The 24305-nt window shown below is 50.2% G+C and overlaps 1 protein-coding gene and 1 non-coding gene across 2 annotated transcripts in view; both read right to left on the bottom strand.

Moving 5' to 3' along the window:
• LOC118880893 (MHC class II transactivator-like) overlaps positions 1-24305 on the bottom strand; it is a 41632-nt gene that overhangs the window by 6178 nt on the left and 11149 nt on the right. The window contains exons 2-15 of the mRNA XM_036825086.1: positions 17275-17421; positions 16940-17035; positions 14484-14546; positions 14224-14304; positions 11893-11937; positions 10658-10798; positions 10115-10258; positions 8792-8956; positions 8170-8238; positions 5511-7161; positions 4452-4610; positions 3698-3769; positions 794-874; positions 129-221 (exon numbers count right to left, since the gene is read on the bottom strand). Coding sequence (XP_036680981.1) covers positions 129-221; positions 794-874; positions 3698-3769; positions 4452-4610; positions 5511-7161; positions 8170-8238; positions 8792-8956; positions 10115-10258; positions 10658-10798; positions 11893-11937; positions 14224-14304; positions 14484-14546; positions 16940-17035; positions 17275-17421 — 3007 coding nt within the window. The remainder of the gene's footprint in view (positions 1-128; positions 222-793; positions 875-3697; positions 3770-4451; positions 4611-5510; positions 7162-8169; positions 8239-8791; positions 8957-10114; positions 10259-10657; positions 10799-11892; positions 11938-14223; positions 14305-14483; positions 14547-16939; positions 17036-17274; positions 17422-24305) is intronic.
• TRNAG-UCC lies at positions 20574-20646 on the bottom strand. Its single transcript has one exon. It is a non-coding gene; the product is annotated as a tRNA-Gly (tRNA).

Genomic DNA, 24305 nt, shown 5'->3' with positions numbered 1-24305 from the left:
AATGAATGAATGAATGAATGGGTGGATGATTAAACAAATGCACGATTGAATGGATGAGTGAATGAAAGAATAAAAAAGCTGGACTTTGGGGACAAATGCAGCAGGAAGGGCAGGCCCAGTGCACTCACTTGAGCGTCTCCAGGGCCTTCAGCTGAGGGAAGGTGGCCGAGAGCTGGGCGACACCCTCGTCCCCGATCTTGTTCTCGCTCAGCGAGTCCAGGCTGCAGATGGAATCAGATGGGGGGCCATCAGCCAGCACCCTGGAGGCCACCCGACCCTCCCCCACCCTCCGACCCAGCAGCGGCCTCCTCCCATGCTCCCACCCCTGAACACACCATGGCCAGAAGCAGCTGCAGGTCCGAGCATTTGAGAGCAAATCTTCATCACCCGGGACTGCCAGGCCAACAAGTGGACGAGGCGCTAACTACCTGTGGACCTGAGTCACTGTTTTCCTTCCTGGCGGCCCCATGAGCTGGGGCAACTTCCTTAACCTCGAGAGACCTCAGTTGTACAATGGGATCATGTTCCCCGACCCTGCCTCCCCATGGGATTGCTGGGAGCAGCACATGAGAGGAAAAGAGTTTCGAAGATCACGAAAGGATTCAACCTATTTTTATTGTTGGGTATTTCCTTCTGCCATCGCTTCCCTGCAGTGGGGGCATCTGGTCACTCACACCAGCCACACTGAGGAAGCAGCAGGACGCAGAGAGAGAGAGAAAGGGACAAACAGGGCCAGGGTTTGGGGTCGTCAAAGCCCGAGGTCTCCAGGAGGGATTCCGGGGTCTATACTCACTCCAGATGCTGAAGGGAAGAAAAGGCCTCAAGGATCTTCACCAGTTTGGGAAAAGCCTGAGGGCCCAAGATGGGGCCCAGCCTAGGAGGCAAAGAGCAGAGTTAAGACCCTGAAGCAGTCATGGCCCCTCTACTGGACCCCACAGAAGGCAGGCCCATCTGAGGCCTTACCTCCCCCAGCTCCACCTGGTGGGACCCCAATCCCTTCTGCTTCAGGCACATTTCATAAAGCCCACTCAAGAGGCCAGCTGGGCTCCCAGCTGGGGGCTCCCCATCTTTCATCTCTGAGTGGGGAGCCAGTTCTTACTCCTGCCAACATCCACATGCACCCTTCTCCCACCCTGGCCTGGGGAAGTGGTTCCCAAATGCTGGCCTGAGGACCACCACCAGTGATGAGAAAGATGGTTTACTTATTTGCCATTGCTTTTTAATAACAAATAGAACCATTTCTTGAGCACTTTTTATGTGCCAGGAACACACTGGGCCCATCACTCATATCAGACCTCATTTAATCCTCACAATGACTCTGAGCTAAGAGCACTTCTTATCCCCATTTTACAGATGGGGAAACTGAGGCACAGAGAGGTTAACTAACTCATACAAGGTCACACAGCCTGGATGGACATTTAGACCAGATTTCAAGAGAATGAGAAAAATAAAGACAACAGAGGGCTATTTTGTTTTTTTTGTTTTTCTTTTCTTTATTATTATTATTTTTTTTAATTTTTGGCCACGCCACGCAGCATGTGAGATCTTAGTTCCCCGACCAGGGATCGAACCCACGGCCCCTGCCTTGGAAGTATGGAGTCTTAACCACTGGACCGCCAGGGAAGTCCCTGTTTTTAAAATATGGTTAAGTGTACTCAGTGTAAAGAACAGTCTCTTATTCTGAAATTATATCCTTTGAACTTTTTTGACATTAAAATGTTCATTTTTAATAAAATTATGGTGTCAGCAGCGGTTATTTCACTTGTTTAAATGAACATACTTGATACAAATTAAAAGATGGTAACTGCACATAGTCACTGAAATTCACTCTGAAATATTCTCAGTCTTTGAAACCCCAAAGTCTGGGAACTACTAGCCTCAATGAAAGGTCACAAGATGGGAATCCGTAATCTGATTTGAATCTGGGCTCTACCACTTAGCTTCTGTGGGGCTTTTTGGGCAAATCCCTTCGCCTCTGAGTCTCAATCTTCTCAAATTTAGCCCCAATCTTAGGAGGTTTTTGGAAAGATTAAGGAATTCATTTATCAAATATTGATTGCTTGCCTACTGTGTGCCAGGCCCATCAAGCCTGTCACGCAGACAGCCATGAACAAAACAGACAAAAATCATTGCCCTCGTGGAGCTGACATTCCAGGGGGCAAGACAGATAATCAAAGAAATCGGTAAACTCTCTGGTGTGGGAGATAATTGATACACAGAAAAGCATAGTGTGAGCGGGGCAGAACTGTACTTTTAAATACAGGAGTCAGAAAAGGCCTCTCTCACTGAAAACTAGAAGAAAGTGAGGGTGTGGGCCATGCTGATACCTGGGGAAAAGTGTCCTGGGTGGAAGGCACAGCCAGTGCAAAGGCCCAGGGGTCGGACCATGCCTAGTGAGGTTGAAAACCGTCAAGAGGACCCACGTGGCTGGAAAGAGTGCAGGAGGTGAGGGTGAAGAGGTAAATGGGGGTTGAATCAGGGAAGAATCGTCTACCAGCAGAGCCCCTGCAGGGTTCTGAGCGGCTGAGGGGCCTAATCTATATGCACATGAGATCTACAGGGTGCCCGGCATGGTGGCTGCCAGTCTCACGCCCAGAATAGTCCTTTCCTTCCTTCCTTCTTTCCTCAGAACTTTCTCAGGGCTTCTGGCCTGCAGGTGGCTACTCTCCGGGTTCTGGGCTGTTCTACCCCACGGCTGCTGTTCCCCAGAGCACAGTTCCGACCTTGAACTAGGGGCTTTTTAAGCTAAAAATAATTCAAAGCCAGAAGGGGCCCTTGGTGATTGTTTTCATACAGTTCCTCTTTTCAGCAATATTTTTCACCTCTGCACAAATTTGGCCTCTTGTCTCTGTTCAGAAGAAGAAACGCCTGGCTTTTTCTGGGGCACGGGGGGGAGCTGTGATCAGGAAGAGCAGACAGCTTGTGGGTGACCAGCTGGGGACCTTGGACAAGTTACTTAACCTCACTAGGCCTCAGTTTCCTCATCTGTTAAATGGGGAAGATAATGACTATCTCCCAGAGGGGCTCTTGAAATTAATAAGATTATGGCACTGAGTATACTGTAGTTGTTTAATAATTCCTTCTTAATAGTTGGATGATTTTAGATCCCTAACAAGGACCTACCACGAATTTAACTTTTTCGTTTGTTGGAGCAACAGCCAGGCTGACCTGACGTTTGTGACTTTGGACAAACAATTTACACTCTCAAGGCCTCAGTGTCTGCTTCTGTACAATGGGGAGATAATATCTCCACCCAGCATGGTTCATTCCTATTTCTTTGTCAAGCTTCAATGCTTCAGTCTCCTCCTCCAGGAAGTCACCTTGACCTCCCCTAAGTCTTCACGCTCACAGCCCTTGAGTTTCTGGCCACTAATCACAGCAGGTGGTAATTATCTGTTTACACTGGACGGCAAGCTCATTGAGAACAGTGGCCTTGGTCATATGAGTAGGTCTGTTGAATGAGTGGATGCGAATGAGCATGTTCACCAGCAAATGGGCAAGTTAGCTTCACCCCCGAGAGCCTCCAGGACTAGCCCAGACCGGCCATGCCCCAGCTGCTGGAAGCTGGTTTCCAGAGTGGTGGGGCGAGAGGGTAAGAATGATTCTGAGGACCCATCTCCATTCTGGTGGCACAAGCCCAGCTAATGCCTGAGGAGGAACCTCGTGGGGACCCGAGACAATTTACCCCTTTGCTTACGCAAACTCCAGCTTCTTTAAGTCTCGGACGGCAGGGAGTTCCCCAGGCGTGTCTTCAGAGGAACTTCTTGTCCTGGAGAGAACAGGCAATGTTAGGGAAGAGCTGGTTCCTCACCTGTCATGGAGCCCCCTCCTAGGGGGGATGCCTGCCCCAGTGCCCAAAATTCCCCAGAAGGACTGCCTTCCTTGGGCTACTGTTGTCCCCTTGTTAAAAAGAAAAATCTCAGGACAGGATATTATTAAGGCATTACTGTGTGTTTCATGGAAAAGAGCCTCAGAGGAGGCATTACCCACACCCATCCCAGACAGCGCATAGTAGGTGCTCAAACAATGTATGATGAAGGAGTGACGGAAAGACAGTTGCTCTGTGGTCACGTTTCCTCTGCCCTCTGAACCTTAGACCTCTGCCATCTAGAAAATGGGAACGATACTGGTCCTGGCTGCCTTGAAAGGTGGCCATAGGTGTCATTTGTGTTACTAGATGCAGAAGGCAGCTTATGAACTCTTAGCAGTAGAGAATATCTCCTTGGCTTTAGCTGAGAAAGAATTGGGTACATGATGGCAAGTTCTGAAGTGGACAGAGTGATAAATCTTGGGGGCTCTGCCTGGGTGGTGACTGCAGTGAGAGATTTTGGATGGTCATTGGCTGGCGGGGAGCAGGGGAGGTACCCCCAAAAGAGGAAGAAGTGCTAATAGCAAACTTAATATTAGGTCCTGCATGGTGTGGACCAACTCCCATGCCCTTTCCCTCTCACCTCTGGATCTGCACGAGGTTGCCCAGGTCTTCCACATCCTTCATGGATTCAGCCTTGAAAGGCTCAATGGTGAACTTCTCCTTCACTGCTCGGAGTAGCTTGGCCTCCCCATGCTGCTGTAGGGACTCCCACAGCTCCACTGTGTCACTCAAGGCAGCCCTGTGGAGGAAGGGCCTCAGACCCAGTCATGGTGACCGGGCTAGACCATAATGCGGGGGGTGGGGGGGGTGGCGGCTCCATGAAGGGACCTCTTACCTATTCAGATACTTTCCTTCCTCAACTTAACCCCTACTTCCTCTAGAAAGTTTTCCATGACCACTCAAGCCCTCATCAATTCCTCCTTTTTCTCAACTCTCCCAGTGGTTTTATTTCCCTTTTTGCTTTGGCTACCAGGAAGCTCAGTGCTAAATTCTCAGTTGAACCACTACAATGGTGTAGACCTTACAGCTTAAAGTATGCTTAGGGGGAAGGTGGGAGAGATTCTCTGGAGATTAGGCTTAAATGATCAAACAGATCCCTGAAGGATTTAGATTCCTTAATTTACAGTAAGGAACTTTGACTTCATCCTGAGGGAGGTGGGGTGCCTCTGAAAGATTGTAAGGAAGGATGGAATATGATCAGATGCAATTTCTAGGGAGATGTGCGCCGATGGTTGAATATAAAGTGGAGTGGAAGAGGAGAATGGAAGCAGGGAGGTCAGGGGAGGCTATGGCTTTAATCTAACCATGAAACAACAGTGGCTTGATCAGGGGATGGAGAAAAGAAAACGAATTCAAACCCAGGCCAGTCTTAGATTCTAGACGTGGCCCAGTGCCTGGCATAAGGCCAGCCTTCAAATACTGGTTGAAAGAATGATGCTGGCTGTGTGACCTTGGGCAAGCTACTGTACCCCTCTGAGCCTTGGCTTCCTCATCTTAAAAAAGGATAGAATCACTTCTGCCCCCATCTGGCTGCCGTTCATACTAAATGAGACCCCACAGAGTCAGCACTGGGCACAGCACCAAGACTGCTGTAGGTGCCCAAGGCAAAGAAGCCCACTCTCCTGCCCCCGGACCCCACCTGAAATGGGTGACACAGCTGAGTCCCACGAGGCTCCCCAGTCCAGAGGGGTCAACGCCAGTGCTGCGGAGGTCCAGGGAGAAGTCTCGGCCCGCCGCCTCCAAGGCGCTGCCCAGCACGTGGGTGTCGGGAGGTGTGAGCCGGGTGCCCAGGAACGAGAGGTGGGCCGGGAGCCCCTGCAGCACATGCTGCCAAAGCCCAGCATCCAGCGCCTCGTGGGCGCAGTGCAGCAGCTCCAGCAGCCGGCCCGCCTTCAGCGTCCCAGGCTGCAGCCGCTTCAGGTACCTGGTGAGGACCTTCTGCTTCCTGTCTGCTGAGGTGGAGGCCGCCAGCCCTGCCAGGGCTCCCAGGCAGCGGGCACGAGGCTGGAAGACCAGCCCGACCAGAAAGCGCGGCACGCCCTCCAGCCAGTTGTCATAGGGCCTCTTCTTCCTCGGGGTCAATGCCAAATACTGCGGCAGCTCCTTGTCCTTGATTTCGCTGCTCAGAGCCAGCCACACGGCCCCCAGGAAGCATTGCAGGAGGAAGCTGGAGAAGGCCAGCTCGGTCTCCGGGGCCCCCGGCGTGGGCTGCACCAAGCCTTGGGCCACAGCCCAGGCCCTCACCTCGGCCGATGGGAACTGGCCCTCCTGCAGGCTGCTCTGGTGACCGCGGCCCAGCTCCCAGGCCAGCCTGGCCAGTCCCACCAGGGCCCCTGGGGGGCTGTCACGGGCTCCTGGGCCTAGTAAGCCAACATAGAGGCCCGTGAGCGTGGAAGGCAGCTGGGCCTCATCACCTAGCTCCAGGAGGGCCTCCGAGAGCTGGCACACGGCCCGGCACACAGTGGGGCTATGGCTGTGACTCAGGAGAAATGGCTGGGACTGGAGGAGCGCCAGGGCTCTCTTTTGGTGCTCGGTGGCCCCCGAACACTCAAAGTAGCGCATCACGTAGGTCTCGGCCTGCTGGGCGGAGAAGCCGGCCACTTCGAACAGAGCGTCGGCCTTGCTCAGGCTCTGGGCCAGGCGGCCCCGGGGCCGGGCTGTAAGCAGCAGGGTGCAGCCGCGCAGCAGCTTGCGCTGGAAGAGGCTCACCAGCAGCCCCCGGAGGGAGCGGAATTCTGCTGACATGGGTCCGCCCGCGCTGTGCAGGAAGCCGTCTTGGGCTTCGAGCTCCTCGAAGGCATCCAGGATGAGCAGAATGCGGTCGGGCCTCCTCAAGATGTAACTGAAGACCTCGTCGTCCCCTGACAGTGGCTGTGAACCCAGGGAGAAGAGCAGATCCTGCAGGCGGTAGGTGTCCCCCGGACGGTCCAAACAGTGGCAGGGGATGCAGAAGATAAAGTCGTACTGCGGCAGCTGGCCGCAGGCCCAGGCCCAGCTCACGGCCTGGACCCAGTGACTCTTCCCCTGTCCTGCTTTGCCCAGCACGGCGATCACCTGCGTCTCACGTGGCCGCCGGTGGTTGCTGGAGGCCCGCAGCACCTCGCCCAGACCTCCTCGGGCCGGCTGCCGCTCTGCCCAGTCCAGGGTGGTCAGCTCTCTGTCCTGGCTTTTGCCGCCGCTCCTCTCCAGCCTTACCCTCACCAGGTCCACCTCCACCAGGATGCCTTCCGGGCCTGCGGGCTTAGCCTGGTACTTGTTCCGTAGCGAGCAGTAGAATTGTTCCACGCTCTCTGCACAGGTCAAAGGGTGTGGGGTGGGGGAGAGGAGGATGCTAGTGGCAGGACTGGCCACTGTGAGGGCAGCAGAGTGGCCAGCCCGGCCACCATCACTAGCTTGTTCATCCATTCATCAAAGTCTTCCCCGACTGCCTTCTTGATTAGCTGCCTCCCTCAATTACCCAGACACTCATTCATTCATTCCTACACCCATTCATTCACTCATCTTCTCACTTGATTATCTGTCCACTCTTTCATTTACTCACTGACCTTCTTCTTTTGTTCACTCACCATAGGGAAGTCATGGGGGGGTGGGTGGTGGTAAGAGTTAAGATAGTGGAATCCAGGTTTCTGGTTCAAGTTCCAGCTCCACCACTTATTACTGTTATCTTGAGCATGTGATATACCCCACTAGGCCTCGGTTTCCTCATCTGTAAAATGGGGATCATACTGGGGTTGTTTATGACTTTGTTTGTTTGTTTGTTTTGGCCGCACCGGGAGGCATGCGGGATCTTAGTTCCCTGACCAGCGATTAAACCCGCGCCCCTGCAATGGAAGCGCAGAGTCTTAACCACCGGACCACCAGGGAAGTCCCTGTTTACAACTTTAATGATTGACTACATCTCATGTGCCTGGAAGTGTACCTGGAACAGAGTCAGACTCAGTCGTCTGGCCGTTCTCTCAGCTGCCCTTTCATTCCCACCTTCCATCCCTCCCACACCCATCACCCACTCCTGCCTTCATCCACTCTCTCAATCACCCACCCTTCCCTGTTTCATTCTCTCAGCCTCACAAACAAGATGTCAACACCTAGCATGGGCTTACGAGGGGCAGGTCCTCAGTAAAGGTTGCTCTAAGTGTAGGTATAACTGGCAGAATGAATGCTGAGACGGCGGGATCAAATGAGCACGTGAATGAATGAATGAATGAATGAGCCAACAAGTGAGGGACTGAATAAGTGTTGGGTGAATGAGTGACAGGAAGCCTCCAGCACCCGGGCAGAGGGACCCTGCCACCACTCACCAGGCCACTTGGGAAGCTTGCTGGAGGCCTTGTGAGCTGCTGGGCATTGGGTGGGGGACATCTCATCCACTGGAGAGGAAGAAGCCAGCGTCAGAGTTAGGGTGAGGGGCGCCCCAGGGACCTCCCTCCCTCTGGGGCATCAGTCCTCTGAGTATCGCAAGGTCAGAGCTGACATGGGCTGAGTCTCCGCAAGATGGAGGTTACCAGGTGGTGACCCGAGGCTGTATCCTGCTCAAAGATGTCTTTTTTTGGCCAGCTGTACTTTAAAAATTTTCACCAGTGTTTTAAAAATCACAATATCTATGTTAAAAATCAAGATCTCCAGATTCTGCTGACAATTCAGAAGATCTGGCTGCATTGAGCCTATTTTCCTGCCATGTAACAAGATGGTGAAGGCCGGTGGCCCTGTTTAGGTTTGGCATGGATTTTCCAATTGTTCCCCTCACCAACCCTCCCATGTATCCCCCTTCCCTGGAGACCCTCCCTGCCCTGTTTTACACAAACACAACTTGCCTGTGTCTGCAGGCAGCTCTGTTCGTGGATCTCATTGTCTGAGGCAATCCCTTCCCCCAGGGCCTCAGTTCTGCTTCCTGTAACTCTCACAGGACCTGCTGATTCTTACCTGTTAGGTTTGCACGGGAGGTCAGGGCTGGTTCAGGCATACTGGGGAGGTCAGCTGCCGATGGGGCAAAGGGGCTGGTGGAGCCGGGCCGGTCTGGGGACTTCGGGAGGCTGTGGACAGCTGGGTTGCTGGAGGGGGGTGTTTGGCTGGCCTGGGGCACCTCACCTACATAGGGAGAGAAAGGAGTATAGAAACAACAAGGAGCCCACTTGGGTCACCCCCTCCCCAAATCAGGCTGTGGGGCTGGGAGTCTGGGGAAAGGCGAGGGGAACTTCCAGAGGAAGACATTTCAGGCCGAAGTTGAGGAAAGAGCTCTGGAGTTACAACTAGGCTCCTAGAGCCTTGGTTTTCCCATCTGTGAAATGGACATAGTCAGCTCATAGGGAGCTTAGGGCAAGTGCTACTATGGCACTTTTCCCACTGTGTGGTCAGTACTCATTTTCCTGGATGCCCAGAACACTCTCTTGCTCCTGGGGCACCAATGCATTATACAAAAACTGGCATGCAACCTTCAAAAGATGCTCTTGAATTGAGTGGAAGTATCCCCTTAGCCTCATTCTCTCTCCCATCCCTGAGAGCCCAACATGCCTTCCCTTGGACAATTCACAACCTTTCAATGTGGCAGGTCAGCAGGGACCATTTTACTGACCTGGAAACAAGGCAATTCAGAGAAAGCTGTGCAAGGATGCATACCAAACTGTTCACAACGGTATACTAAAAGAGTGAGGGAGAGACTCAGTAACTCTTGTATCTCTTATTGCTTGGCTTGTTAATGAGCATGCATTGATGTTGTGCTTTTTTTTTAGATTTTTTTTTTTTTGATGTGGACCATTTTTAAAGTCTTTATTGAATTTGTTACAATATTGCTTCTGTTTTTATGTTTTGGTTTTTTGGCCATGAGGCATGTGGGATATTAGCTCTGCGACCAGGGATCAAACCCACACCCCCTGCACTGGAAGGCAAAGTCTTAACCACTGGACGGCCAGGGAAGTCCCGATGCTGTGATTTTAAAATATAATAAAGTTTAATTTTTTTTGAAAAAAAAGGAGAAACTAAGGCTTACTCGGGGGAAGTGACCCAAAAAATACCACTTAGCCACTTGGTGTGTCACTCACCCAGACCACGTTGGGGAGCTCTGCTCCTCTGCTTTGATTTTTGGGAAACGGGGACAGAGATGGGTGTTCTGGGGAAGGAGGATCATGAGAAGGTGCTAGGCTAAAACTGCCAAATGTCTGGGGCAGGGGTGGGGTGGAGGGGGGATGGGATCAGGGGGTAGTCAGGTCACAGGCAGAGGGGGTGGGGAGCCCGGCCTCGCATACGCACCTTGGTAGATGAGTATACTGGAGACCCCTGTCCCAGCCCCTGAGATTTGCCAGAGCCCCTGGGGCAGAGTGGAGAGAGTGGGGATGATCTGGATGGGTCCAGCAGGGAGACTCAGGCAGCTCAACAAGGAACTGGAAGGGGGCGCTGCAAGAGACAAAGGCGTTGAGGTGGGATTCTCCATTAACATCTTAATTAACAGCTGACTCCCTTCTAAAGGGCTCCAGTCTTCCAGAGAGCCTCAGCTGTGTCTGCTTGCCTCTGGTGGTGTTGCTGGCACAGAGACGGTGCTCAGTTCCCAGCTGATGAAAGCACAGGGCTGGCGGGTGAATGCCCTAATTGGCGGGGATTCCCTGCTGTGTCTCCTAGGAATGTGTTTCCTTCCAGGGCATGTTCTCTGGCACAGGTTGGGTTGATGGGGACACTGAGGCTGGCACTGGCTGGGACAGAAGTGGGGGACACTAGCAGGGGGAGGAATTCCTGTCCCTGGTGGCTCCTGCCTCCGGGGAGTGGGGAAGCCCACCCTCTCCAAGCCCCCTAACATACCAGTGTCTTTCCGCCGGGTCTGGCTGGATGCTGGCTCCTTGTTGAACAGAGCAGGTGGTGACGGGCAGGGCTGAGCCGAAGAATCGCTCACTAGCCCCACCAGGAAAGCACCAGTCACCACGGGCATGGCTAGGGGCTCAGCTGTGAGGAAGGGCCAATGTTAGAGGCTGGGTGAGATCTGGGTGGGTGCCTGCAGGGGCCTTCCCAGGGTAGGGAGTGCTCCGGGAGCAGATCTCTGCTGGCAGTGGAAGGAAACTCCTGTCTTCTTCTCCGCCCTGGGTGAAGCTGGTTTCATCAGCAACTGCTCTGTGCCAGGCAGCCCTCTACCCCCAGCCTCCTCTTTGTGACTGGGCCCTGAGAGCTTCCTGCCATGGAGAGCTAGGGGTGGGACAGACCTATGAATAGGCTGTTAGCCCAGGCCCCTACCAGCTTCTACAACCAGTCACTGAGCCCCCGGCCCCCGAAGAGGCCCCAAGCACTGCCCATCAGACTGGGGCAGGAGTTTATCTCCTCCATTTAATTGGGAGCCCTAGGAGGGTGGAGACTTGCCTCCCCCATCAGATTGGGAGCTCCCTGAAGACAGAGACTATTTCTCCATCATCCTGGGGTCTTCATGGGCAGGGTCCCTGTCTTCTCCATCAGATTAGAACTTTCTGAGGGCAGGGACCAGGCTTCCTCCACTGGACTATCAGGCTTTCATTCCTCAGTCTGTTCCCCACAGCGGGGCTGGTTGCCCAACCTTTGCAATAACAACTGAGTGGGAGGGGAGCGGAGAGGAAGGGAGGGGAGGATGGTGGGGGGATGATGAGTATGGGGGAAGAGGCTCACTGAGGCATGGGGGCTCTACGGAGGGCGGGAGGGCACTGGGTAACCAGCTGATCCGAGGTGACTCTACACTCTGAAAGGAGACGTGTGGCCTGGAGGGGCAGTGGAACTAGGTGGTGGTGGTAGGGTGGGGTCTCAGCTCTGACTCAGAGTTAAGAGGAGGGAGGTGTTAGGGGAGAGGCTTTGTAGGAGGAGCTGAATCTCCCAGCAGTCCCTGAACTTCAGAGCATGGGCTATGGAATCATGATCTTGGTCTGAATCCCAACTCCACCTCTCACTTGCTGTGTGATCTCGGACAAGTGGCTTCACCTCTCTGAGACCCGGCTTTCAAATGCCAGTTTACATGCGGGCCTGAGGAGGCCCTGGCTTTCCTGCCCATCAATCTCCCAGGACCCACCCGCCCTGCTCACCTAGCTTCCTGTGCTTCAGATCCACAGGCAGCTCCTCTGGGAAGGCTGCAGAGAGAACACTATGGTCAACAGCCCCAGGGAAGGGGTATTCCACGCCAGGAGGGGCTTGTGGACCCCAGCAGGCCCTATAGCATTGCCTTAAATGGCTGGGAAGTGGCCTTGGGGGTTCCTTTCCCTCCCCAGTCCCCAACAATTTCTGCCCGTACTCATTTGCTTGAGCCCAAACCCCATCTTGAAGCACCCAGGACGGTGAGGCACTGGGAGAGGCAGAGCCACAGAGGGGACACAAGATGAGTTTGAGTTTAAAAAAATAATACTAAAAATTAAAAAAACCCTGCGTTTGGTCCCTTCCTAGCTGTGTGTCTCTGCAACACAGCCTCTCTGAGCCTTTGATCTCTCATCTGTGAAATGGGGGCAGTGATTCCCACTTCGCAGGAATGCATTGGAAATCAGTTGAGTATCAAGCACGTAACACACTGAGAAAACCCCTATGTGTCCCTTAGCAAGAGGCTGATGAACCAAATTATGGTTGATTATGTGAAATACCGCACAGCCCTAAAAATAACAAGGATGCTGAAGGACATATGGGGCAGTACTGGTGTCTGCAATTTACCTTGAAATATTCCAAAAATAAAATCGCTGGATGGGTGGATGAATAGAGGGATGGCTAGAGATGCGTTAAGACCACTATAGCCAAACACTGAAGGTAGAATGTAAGTGATGGGTATATGGTTGTTTGTAGTACAACTCTTTCATCTTTGCTGTATGTTGAAATTTTTCATAACAAAATATTAGGGAAAATGTTTATGAAACAAAAAGAAAGAAAGAAAGAAAGAAGGAAGGGAAGGAGGGAGGAAGGGAAGGAGGAAGAAGAATAAAAGAGAAAGAGAGAGGAAGAGAAAGGAAGAAAGAAAGAAAGAAGGAAAGGAAGGAAGGAAGAAAATAGAAAGAAAGGGAAATTCCTGGAGGCAGGACCATGTGTTTTCCATTAGTGCTAAGAAAATAACCTCCCAGACATGTTAAATGAAGAAAGAGTGTAGGTAAAATGTGGTCATTTGTGTGAAAAAAAATTTTTTTTAAGAGCTGGCTTTTAGACGAATAGAATATTCCTAACAAGACCAAAAGGGCACTGGCAACATAGGTTGTCTTCAGGGAGGGAAAATGAGGGACTGGGGGAAAAGGATGGGAGGGAGATTTTTTTTCACTGAATATTTTTTACACATTTTGAATTTTTATGCCATGCACCTGTTTACCTGTTCAAATTAAATAACTAGGTACAGGGCTTACACACGGTCTGGCACATAGTAAGCTCTTGATTAACTGTTAGGCCCATTTTATGGAAATTTTCATTCAGTGGATATTTATTGAGGTGCTCCTGCATGCCAGCCATGTGCCAGGTGCTGGGGATGTAGTAATAAGAAAGACAAGGTCCCTGTCCTCACAGTGGGGGAACTAAGCAAAAGGCAATAAATAAGTCCAAATTGTGACAAGTGCTACAGTGAAGGAGAGACACAAACAAGGTGAAAATAAGTGACGTAATTTATATGGAAAAAGTTGGTCAAGGAAAGCCTTCAGGAGGAGGTGACATGCTGGCCAAGACCTAACCGATTCCCAAGCCCACCATGGGAAGGGGGAGGACATTCCAGATAGAGAGAACAGCAAGTGCAAAGGCCCTGAGGTTGAAAAGGATACATGGGTTACAGGAATGGAAAGAAGCCAGTATGGCTGGAGCATGGTGGCTCATAGCGAGTTAGGAGAGGTGGGAAGGGCCAGATCAAACAGCCCTTGTGGTATGTATTTTGTAGCCATTGGAGGGTTAGCAGGGCAGCAAGATGATCTGATTTGCATTTAAAAGTCCACATTGGCTGCCGGGTAGGGACAGATTAAGGAGGCAGGGAGACTAACCAGGAGACTCAGAGAGATGTAGGTACTTGCCCAGGTTCACATAGACTATAAACAGCAGATCCAGGATGCAAACCCAGATCTCGCTGGGAAAAAAAACTGTGCTTGAAGAGACCTCCCTTAAATACAGAGGTGACAACTAAGGATGAAAGAGAAGCCAGAGCCCAGAGGTCCTTTTGGAAATGGCAATCAAAACAGCCAGAGGTAGAGACCCATCAGGAGAGGGGCCATTTGATCCTGGGCCGTCTGCTTCCTCCCTGGGTCACCAGGGAGCAGTGGTGAGGGAAGAGGTGGGTGGGACACCCAAGCCTGGCAGAGCAGACAGAACTTAACGAGGGAAGCAACTGGGAGCCCTGTAACAGGTTTTAGAGCCAAGGCATGGCCGGGAGTCAAGCAAGGCTAGGCCGGATAAGCGAGGGGCTCACTCACGTCTTTTCTGACTTTTCTGTCCTGCTTCCTCCAGCACCTCCACACTCTCGCTGATCATTTCTTCCAGTCCTATGTGCTCGACTTCGGGGAAAAACCAAAGACACCAACACACACAGTCAGTGGACATCTAAGGTGAGCTCCCATTGTCCCTATGTTGGGGATGATCTGACCATCCATGAAAGGGTGGTCATCGGGTATTACAGAACTCTCCAAGGAACAAGGAAGGAAATGCAGACTGAGCCAAGACCCCCGCAACTTACTGAAAATGTCTTTGCTCAGGCCCTCCAGCTGGGAGTCCTGGAAGACATACTGGTCCAGTTCCGCTGCCCAGACAAGAAGAAGTGCAGTCAATCAACTAGTTCTCACCGAATGCTTATTGTATGCCTGGCCTTGGGCTGGGCATCGGGGAACTGTGACCCTCCAGACCTAGCACACACTGGGGCTCAATTAATGTTTGCTGAATGAATGATCAAATTAATGAAGGAACACTGAAACTTCATGGGCTCTTAATCTAACTGAAGGGATGATATGTATGCATACAAATTTATCTATTGCTATAAAGTAGTGCAACACAGCTTAGTAGAGTTGTCTTGGGTTTGAGTTTAAATTCCAGTTCTACTCCCCAATTGCCCTACTAGCTGTACAATCTTGGGTCAGTTACTTAACCTCTCTGGGCCCCCATTTCCTCATCTGGGTAATGAGAATAAATAACACCTACAACCCAGGGATGGATGGTGAGGGTTAGAGGCTCTGCATTTAAAGCAATCAACACAGTAGCCAGTACACAGTAGACACTCAATCAATGGTGGTTAATTATACGAAGTGGAACATGGCTTGGAGGCAACGGGAAGACAGTTATCATGGCAAGAGGAGAGAGTGTATAGTGGGATGGGGCAATCAGGGAGGGCTTCCCAGAGGAAGGGGTCCTGAAGCCAGACCTTGTAAGATGGCGTGGGTAGAGTCTGAGAGGTGAAAAGTGTAGGGCTTTCCGGGTAGTGGGGACAGAGTGAGGAGAGGTGTTTGGGAAACTCTTAGAAATAGGTGTCTTCAGTAAAAGTTTCATGTTGGGGAAAGTTAGGACTGGATTTTATAGGCCATGGGGAGCCATAAAAGGCTTCTGAGTGAGGAATGGAGTGAGGGCATAAATGGTGATAATGATGATGATGATGATGATAAATATAATGATGATGGTGTTGGTGGTAGAGGTGGGGTGGTACCTAACACTTATTGAATGCTTACTCTTTGCAAATTCCTGCTCTGAACACTTTATGCACAGAAACTTATTCAATCCTCACGGTCATCCCATGAGGCAGGTGTGATTATTATTCCCATTTTATACGTATGGAAGCCAATGTAATACTTCGGGGTGCCTCAGATGACTGCATGCCCAGGACCAGAGACTTGAGGAACAGACTTGGGTGAAGCTGCCTCCTCCACTTGCTCCCACTTCCTGTGTAGATGCCCCTTTTTCCCTAAGGGGAAAAAGCCCCCAAATCCTAAGTGATTTGGGAAAAAGCCCAACTCATTCATTACTGCCTCCATTTGTGAGGAAATGTGAATACTCTCAGCCCTAAACATTTCTGCTTCTCCCAGGTAAATTCCCAGGAAGGAAAGGAAGCAGGCAGGTTCTCAGTTCTGTCATCTTTGAGACACATACAGTCACTGCTCCTCCCCATCTGCTGCCCTTGTATGATGCTGGATTAACTATGTGTTGGGGAAAGTCTAGCCATCTTCATGCCAGACCTCCTAAGTGATGCGATTCTTGGGATGCCAGGAAAAGGGCCACTGAGAACATCTGTGCAGGTTGTTCACTGTACAGGGTGCCCAGCCAAAAGGGCAAATGGGGGCAGGAATCCAGCCTGCACTTTGATAGCCAAGCTGTTACATCTTAATGGGGGCTGCACCCTCTAGAAGAAGGGGCATCTTTTTCTAATTCAACAAAGCCTCTGTATGAGACAGTGGTGAACCTGGTAAGGAGGGATCCTTCACCCCCCACAAAAAACAACAGAAGCACCTCTCCCCAGAGAGTCCCAAAGAGTTCTGCCCTTGTCTGAAAACTGTAGGTCTTTTTAAAGCTGCAAACCAGCCTCTCAGCTTGAGCCTTACTAAACCGCCCCACTCTAGATACTTTCCTTCTTGTGGTGAAAAATAAGGACTTTGTATTTCAGACCTGCCCATTACTATCTCTAATGCAGCCTTGGGTAGATTCTTTATCTCTCTAAACCTCAATTTCCTCATCTGTAAAATGAAGATACTAACAGTATCTACTGCCTTTGTTTTTGTAAGGATTCAATGTGATAACACATGCACAGTGATTTGCAGGCTACAAGTGCCCCCCCAAAGGTAGTTATTACAAATACTAGAGTAGTTTAGCTTAGGAGCTGAGGAGAAAGGGAGGGAGGGGCGTATGATATGGGCTTTGTGGGAAGGAAAGAAGAGCAACAAATAGAAAAAAGTATAGAAATGGAGGCAGAAGGTGGAGAAGTGAGATTTGTTTGCCTGGTGTTCATTAGTGAAGGGGTCTATTTCCCTACCTTTCTCCATCTCCCTTCTTTCCCCGATTCTCTGTCCTTTTAGCCCTTGCTCCCCATCCCCCCTTGCCCTGATTTCTGAGGGAGGACCTGGAGGCTCCTGGTGAATGGGTGAGATTAACAAAACAGATAAAAGAATCTTTTCCTTCAATTGTCCTTTTTCTAGGTTCATAATGCTTCCTCACCGATATTGGCATAAGCTTCCCTGGTCTCTTCATCACCTTCCATATCACACAACAGCCTGCTGAACTGTTCGCAGTTGATGGTGTCCGTGTCAGGTTCTGGGAGGAAAAGCCACTTGGATGAAGCAGGAAAGTTCTGGGAAGAGGACTGGTGGGGAAGGAGGGAGAGGCAGGGCGGGCTGGGAGATGTTCCTGTTAGGAGCCAGCATGGCAGGGAGTTGGAGCTGTCTGTGGTGCTGACCGGAATTCCACAGCCAGGACTCCACCTGGCTGCCATCTCTACTGCAGGCAGAGGGGTGGGGAGGGACTTGGAAGGGGCCAGAGGGAGGAGAGCCCACCTGAGCAGAGCTCTATCTCTTCTTCTCCAGCCAGGTCCATCCGGTCATAGAGGTGGTAGAGCTGCAAAGGGTCAGCATTGCTGTTGAGAAGCTCCAGGTACCCGCCCTCTAGAGGTCCCAACTCCATGGTTGTGTGCTGTCCACTGCCTGGAAGGGAGACACACTCAGTTAGCTCATGGGGTGTTGGAAAGATGCAGGGAATTAACACCTACCACAGTCTCCAGTGGGGTCACTTGGTGAAGGCCAGTGTTGGCAGGAGCCAAAGAAAGTGAGCAAAGGTTCTCACTCGGCACCTCTTATGTGCTCAGGGCAGTGGGGAGAAGAAGCCCTATGTCCTTCCTCCACGGAACCTACAGTCACACTGGGAAGATGCCCATGATACAGAAAAGGGAACTGGAGAAGTGTAGATTCAAGACCTCTCATACCTGGGAGCCAGGAGACCTAAGTTCTGCTGCTGGCACTACCATGAATGATAACAGCTAAGATGTACAGAGCACCTACTATGTGCCAGACACATGGTCTAGCACATTTAATCCTCACATCAACAGCCATATGAGGTAGGTACTATTACTAACCTCATTTTACACATGAGTAAACTGAGGCTCGTAGAGGTGAAGTGACCTACATAAGGTAACCCAAGTCCAACCAAGATTTAGTTCGGGGCAGTCTGATTCATGGACCTGCATTTAAGTGTTATGCTCTCCTGCCTTGGATGACCTCAAGCAAGTCTGTGTGCTCCTCTCCATGCTTCAGTTTCCTAATCTGTAAATTGAAAGAGTTGGGGCATATTTCCTCTAATATCTTTCATTATTAATTGTTGGAGGACATATCAGATACCTTAGGTTCTACTTCATTTAATTTTCAAAACAACCCTGGCTGTGTCCACACAAAAACTTGTATACAAATGTGCATAAAAGCATACTTCATAATTGCCAAAAAAATGGAAACAATTCAAATAGCCATCAATGGATAAATGGATAAACAAATTGTGGTATATCCATACAGTGGAATAGTACTCAGACATAAAAAGGAATAAAGCACTGATACATGCTTCAACATGGATGAAATTTGAAAACATCCTGATAAGTGAAAGAAGCCAGACACAAAGGCACATTTTGTATGATTCCATTTATATGAAATATACAGAACAGACAAATCTTTGGAGATAGAAAGTAAATTCGTAGTTGGCCACAGTGGAGGGAGAATTGTGGAGGGAAATGGGGAACAATTGCTAGTGGGTATGAGGTTTCTTCTGGGGGAATGATGAAGTGTTCTAAAGTTGGCTGAGGGTTGGTTGCACAACTGTGTGAATATACTAAAAAGGCCATTGAGTGGTACACTTTAAATGGGTGAATTGTCTGACATTAGAATTATATCCCAATAAAGCTGTTAAAACAAAACAAAACACTGGCACTGGGCGGTAGGCATTGTGGTCTCCCTTTTGCAGGTGAGCAACGTGGGGCTCAGAGAGGCAAAGCAGCCCCCTGATGTGCGGCTCTTGCTGGTAGAGCCAGTGTGAAGCTTCATCTGCGTGGCTCCAATGACCCTGCCCTGCTCTCTAGTGCAGGGAGTCTATGATTCCATGGTCAGTTCATTTCCTATTGCTACTGCAACCAAGTACCACAAGCCTAGTAGCTTGAAGCAACTGAGTCTTATTCCCTCACAGTTCTGGAGGCCAGAAGTCTAAAATCAAGGTGCAGGCAGGGCCATGGTCCCTCTGGAGGCTCCAGGGGAGACTCCTTCCTGGCCTCTTCCACCTTTGGGAATTGATGGCATTCCTTGACTTGTGACCTTGTGGCCACATCACTCCATTCTCTGCCTTAGTGGTCACATCACCTCCTAATCTTCTGCCTTTCTCTTAAATGGACATTGATTTAGGGCCCACCCAGATAATCCAGGATATTAGTTCAAGATCCTTAACTTAATTACATCTGCAAAGACCTTTTTTTTCCCAAATAAGGTAGCATTCAAAGTTCCAGGGATTTGATGTGGACATATCTTTGGCGGGGTGGCACCATTCAACCCGCTATAGTTGGGATGCAGATACATGCTGAAAAGAATCAAAAGAAGCTTCTTGGAGAAGAGAGCTGGCCAGAGGGTCCAAGACAGCCTTCTGAGTGCCCAGCCTGGGCCAGAATAAAATGAAACTGAAGCAGGGGAAGGTCGTGAGAAAACACACACGCACAACTTACCACCACCTCCCAGGTGCTTCTCCTTTCACTCATCAACAACTTTCGCTCGCTCTGGAGGGTCTCAACACAGACCCACATATCACGGGGAATGAACTTTCCAGTCCAACGAGAGGCCCTGGCCGGGGTGGACTGTTTATAATGGGTTGGGTGGGGGCTACAGGAACACAGACATAGCAGGCTTGCGTTAAAGGCCCAGCCAACCATGACTGGAGGAAGCAGAACTGAAAGATGGGGCCCCCGCCTCCCATTTCTTGGAGAGGGACCAAGGCTGGGAGGTGGGGGAAGGGTTCCACGTCTCCCAACAAGTTGTCCTGGGAGCCAACGAAGCAATCTACTGTTCTCTCCAGGGTGGTGAGAGAAGACCTCCCTACCCCAAATCTTGCCTGCTGCCTGCCTCCCGTTTTTCAGTCTGTGGTCTTTATTGCGAGCCTACATTGTAGACATCTGCCTCTTTCTCCAGACTGTGACATCTGGTGACAACAGCTAGGGACTAACCCCAGCAATTCCATGACCGAAATGTGTGACTTTAGTCAAGTCACTCAAATTCTCAGTTTTCCCACAAGGTCAGCCAGGGACCTTCAAGCTCAATCTCCTTCATCCTACAGAGGAGAAGATGAGACCCTGAGAGGGGATGTACCTTGCCCGAGGCCCAAGAGTCTGCCGGTGGTGGAGCCTGCACCAGATCCCCTAGCACAAGACTCCCAGTCGATGCTCTTTCCTGCCAATCAGAATATATCCAGTCAAATAAGCACCCCCGTTTATCTAGGCTCAGGAATAGAGACCGGGTTCCATCACAGATGGGCAATGGAGGCAAGTACAGTGGGGAAGAGCCTGAAGAAGTCTAGCTTATTGACAAGCTCAGCTTCAAACATTGGACAGCATCACCAAATGTGATCAAATACCAGGGAAATACACCGACTGCAGAGAAAGAAGGCAACTCCTTTGAGCTTTTGGAGTCAAATTGCCTGACTCTGAAACCACTCCTATCTACCAACTCACCACAACCTGGGAATTTCATTTTTTACATCTCTTGAAGCCTCAGTTTCCTCATCTTTATTTATTTTTATTTTTATTTTTTGGCCACGTGCACGGCTTGCAGGATCTCAGTTCCCTGACCAGGGATCGAACCCAGGCCCCCTGCGGTGGAAGCGCAGAGTCTTAACCACTGGACCACCAGGGAATTCCCTCGGTTTCCTCATCTATAAAATGGGAATAATAATACTTGGTAGCTCATAAGGATTAGGTGAGTTAATTCATGTAGAGCCCTTAGGAAGGTGACCATCACTTAGTAAGTGCTTAATGAATGGAAGCATAGAACAGCATCCAACACACACTTGATGAGCACAACGTGGGTGACGGTCATTATTATTATTATTATTAATTCACCTCTTACCTCTGTGAGATTGATAAAGGGATCCTTTCTCTTCCATTCCTGCGTTACCACATTGTGAAGCCAAGCTTTCTGTTCTTTTGCATAAGGAGACCCCGCAACCTCCATAGGAACAAGCAAGCCCAGGTGCCAGCAGTGCAACCTGGAAAGTCTGCTCTCAGACACCCCCAACATACACCTCAGCACCTTCCTGCATCTCCAAGACAAAGCCTGCATCTTACACACTTCCTCTTGAATAGACAAAGATTTGCAGCTCACAACAGACTTCTGCCTCCAGCCCCCAATCTGAGCTCACAAAGAGCCCTAGGGAGAAGGTATGTGGAGTATTATGCCTATTTGACCAAGGAGGATACTCAGACACCTCGCTGAAATGGCCTGTCCAAGGTCACCTGGTTGGAGAACTTGAGTTTGAATCCTGGCTGGGAGACCTTAGGCAAGTGACTTAACCTCTCTGAGTATCAGCTTTCCCACCACTAGATTGGGATAATGATACTTACCTTGTGGGACCATCAAAAGGCCAAGAAGGGCTCTGCGTGGTGTGCCAGGCACACAGGAGGCCCACGGTCAAAGGAAGTCCATTATATTTATTGGGAGCCTGAGAATCTAGGCTTGCAGTTTAGAGCTCCCCGAAGTGCCATAGCGCCTCCCATTCATGCCAAAATCAACTTGGCCTGGGACCTCCTGGGGTTCCCACAACCATGTTTCCTGTGTCTCTAGATGCTTAGGAAGTGCTTCAAAGCCTCCTAACTGGACTCTTTCCTCCTCCTGCAATTCCAGAGCAGGCTGGCGGCAGAGAGCCCTGACCACCTCACTGCAGAGGAGCGAGTCCCTGTCAGCTGCCCCAGCACAGGCCAGATCCTACAGCCGAGGAGACCTTGAGTGCAAGAACCCTTCCTCTAGCTCACCTACCCCTGGGCTCCAGCATGTGGCAGCCTCTCTCCATCAGTAGGACTGATGGTGCCTAGCTAGAATTCATAGGTGCCCTCTGAGTGCCAGGCACCAAACGGCATGATTTATAGACATTATCCCGTTTAGCTGAACTCACACATTAGCTATTTGTATTTCCATTTCTCAGATGAAGAAACAGGCTCAAAGAGAAGAGTAATGAGCTGGGACCTGAAGCAGCTGCCTGGCACCGAGGCTCAGCTTCTTCCAGGCTCTGGCCCCCTGGCCACCCTGGGGAGGTGCCTGCGCCCGGAGCGAGGAGGCGTGGGTGGCAAGACCAGTCTTCCTTCTGAGGAGCTGTATGGGGTGCAGCAGAGGAGTGGGCTGTGCCTTCCTGGTAAATGGGCAGTATTTTTAGAAGGTTCTCTTTGGACCCGCCCTTCCGCCTGGGCCACCACCTTCCACATCCAACTTGAGAAAAAGTTCCTAATCCTTTTGCCACCAAAAGTCTCTTTTGGGGTTTGTTTCCATCCCCATTTCATACTACACCGCAGGTTTTGAAAGCACATACACACCAAAATCGTTTTTGAAATAAAGGTTCATTCCTCTCTCCCCTGAGGGAAATCAAGTATTACCAGAATGTTCTAGCTCAGACCCTGATATTCAGTTTCTGCAGCTTTCTGTGCTCCATCTCTGCTGGGGAGAGTCTTTTGTGTCTGGGGTTGTGCTGGATGCTCTCTATTTATTATCTTGTTTCAATTGTCACAGTAGTTCTGGGAGATTGGTATTATTGTACACATTGTACAGATGATGGCAATGAGGTTAGGCTCAGTTATCAGCTGCTTTCTTCCCAGAGAGGGGGGTATATCCTCGAAGGTCTGAGGAGGCATTGAGAGGGAGAAGGGGACTCCTTTGCTACCCCCAAGCCTTCAGCACTGCTCTGCACTGTGATGAAAGAGCATGAGAAGAAATACTTCCCTACTTGTTGACTGTGATCTCCTCCTGAGGAAGGAATGGAAAATCTCTGAACCATGTGTCTAGAGACATGGGTTTGAGTTCCAGCTCTGCCTTTGATCTTGAATACCATTCTCTACCCTTCCGAGCCTTAGTTTCACCAACTGGCTGTGGGAGCCCACTCAGATGAGGCATTTGGGGATTCTAGATTCCTCATTGCCTATCGGCTTTCCCCCCTGCCTTTCCCCCAAGGCCCCCTAACACCACTCTGCTCCCCAACTTCATGACAAGCTGCTTCCGCAGGCCACATGGTGGCCAGAAGCCAGGAGCCCAGGGTTACTTATCTACCACAACCAGCCCCCAGTCAGCATCTCTGTGGATCAGACAAGTTCCTCTTTTCTTCTTGCACCCTGTAGCCCTCCAGATAAACTCAACAAGACACCTTGCACTTTTTTTCTCTCCAAACCTGTAAAACAATGATTTACTGAGCATCCCCTGTAAGAAAGTCACTGGGCTCAGTTCTCCGGGGGCCCTAGAGAGGTTTAAAACATAGCCCCTGAGAAGAAGCTTGCAGTGTAGACCCAGATGATATTTTAGAAAAGAGACAAAATGTGATGATAATGGTACAGTGGTTAAGAGTGTGAACTCTGGGTTCAAATTACAGTTCCACACTAACTGTTAGACCTCAGGTAAGTTATTCAGCCTCTCTGAGTTGTGGAATCTATTGCCTTTAGGTGGCATAGTGTCGATCTCAGTAGGTTGCTATGACTTGCCTAAAGTGACATATCCAAGAAGTGCTACTAAGATGTAAGTTCCAAAATGAAAGCAGCAAGGTGTCACTTGCCACCGTACAACTGGCAAAAATTAGAAAGCTGGGCAACGCCAAGGGGTTGTTGGGAGTGGATGTTTGTGGCCACCTGCAGAACAACCTGGCACCACTTAGAATACCTAAGGATGCAGAGATCCTACAACCCAGTGATTCAATTCTTGGGTATATACATATCAAAGAAATGCTCCCACAGGTCCACAAGGACACCCATCAGAAGTTGCTCACTGCTGTGCTATTTGTGGTGACCAGGAGCTGGAGGCCACCTGGGTGTCTATTGCTAGGGGAAGGACAGTACAAAGTAGCTGCTGCGATCTGTAGAGGATGATGCAATAATTAGAAGCAACAGACCAAATGAACATGGAGGTGGATCTTAATAACATAGTACAGGAACTTCCCTGGCAGTCCAGTGGTCAGGACTCTGCCTTCCGGTGCAGGGGGTGTGGATACAATCCCTGGTCGGGGAGCTGGGATCCCACATGCCTCGTGGCCAAAAAACCAAAACATAAAACAGAAGCAATATTGTAACAAATTCAATAAAGATGTTAAAAATACCACATCAAAAAAAAAAATCTTAAAAAAATGAATAACATAGTACAGAGTGAAAAAGTAAGAAGTAGAATGAGCTCTGATAACCCAATTCTAGACGTGCAGAGTGACATACAGGCACATAAAAAAAGCAACACGTATTTAAGAAGAACACATGCAAACAAAAGGATACACCCTGAGTGCATTTGAATGGGTGCCCAGAAAGAAGAAAGAGAAAGGGGGAAAGGGAAATTAA

The sequence above is a fragment of the Balaenoptera musculus genome, chromosome 15, assembly GCF_009873245.2.
Source record: "Balaenoptera musculus isolate JJ_BM4_2016_0621 chromosome 15, mBalMus1.pri.v3, whole genome shotgun sequence".
NCBI lineage: Eukaryota > Metazoa > Chordata > Mammalia > Artiodactyla > Balaenopteridae > Balaenoptera > Balaenoptera musculus.
The sequence above is the reverse complement of the archived record's forward strand: the minus strand, read 5'-3'. Positions and strand labels throughout refer to the sequence as shown.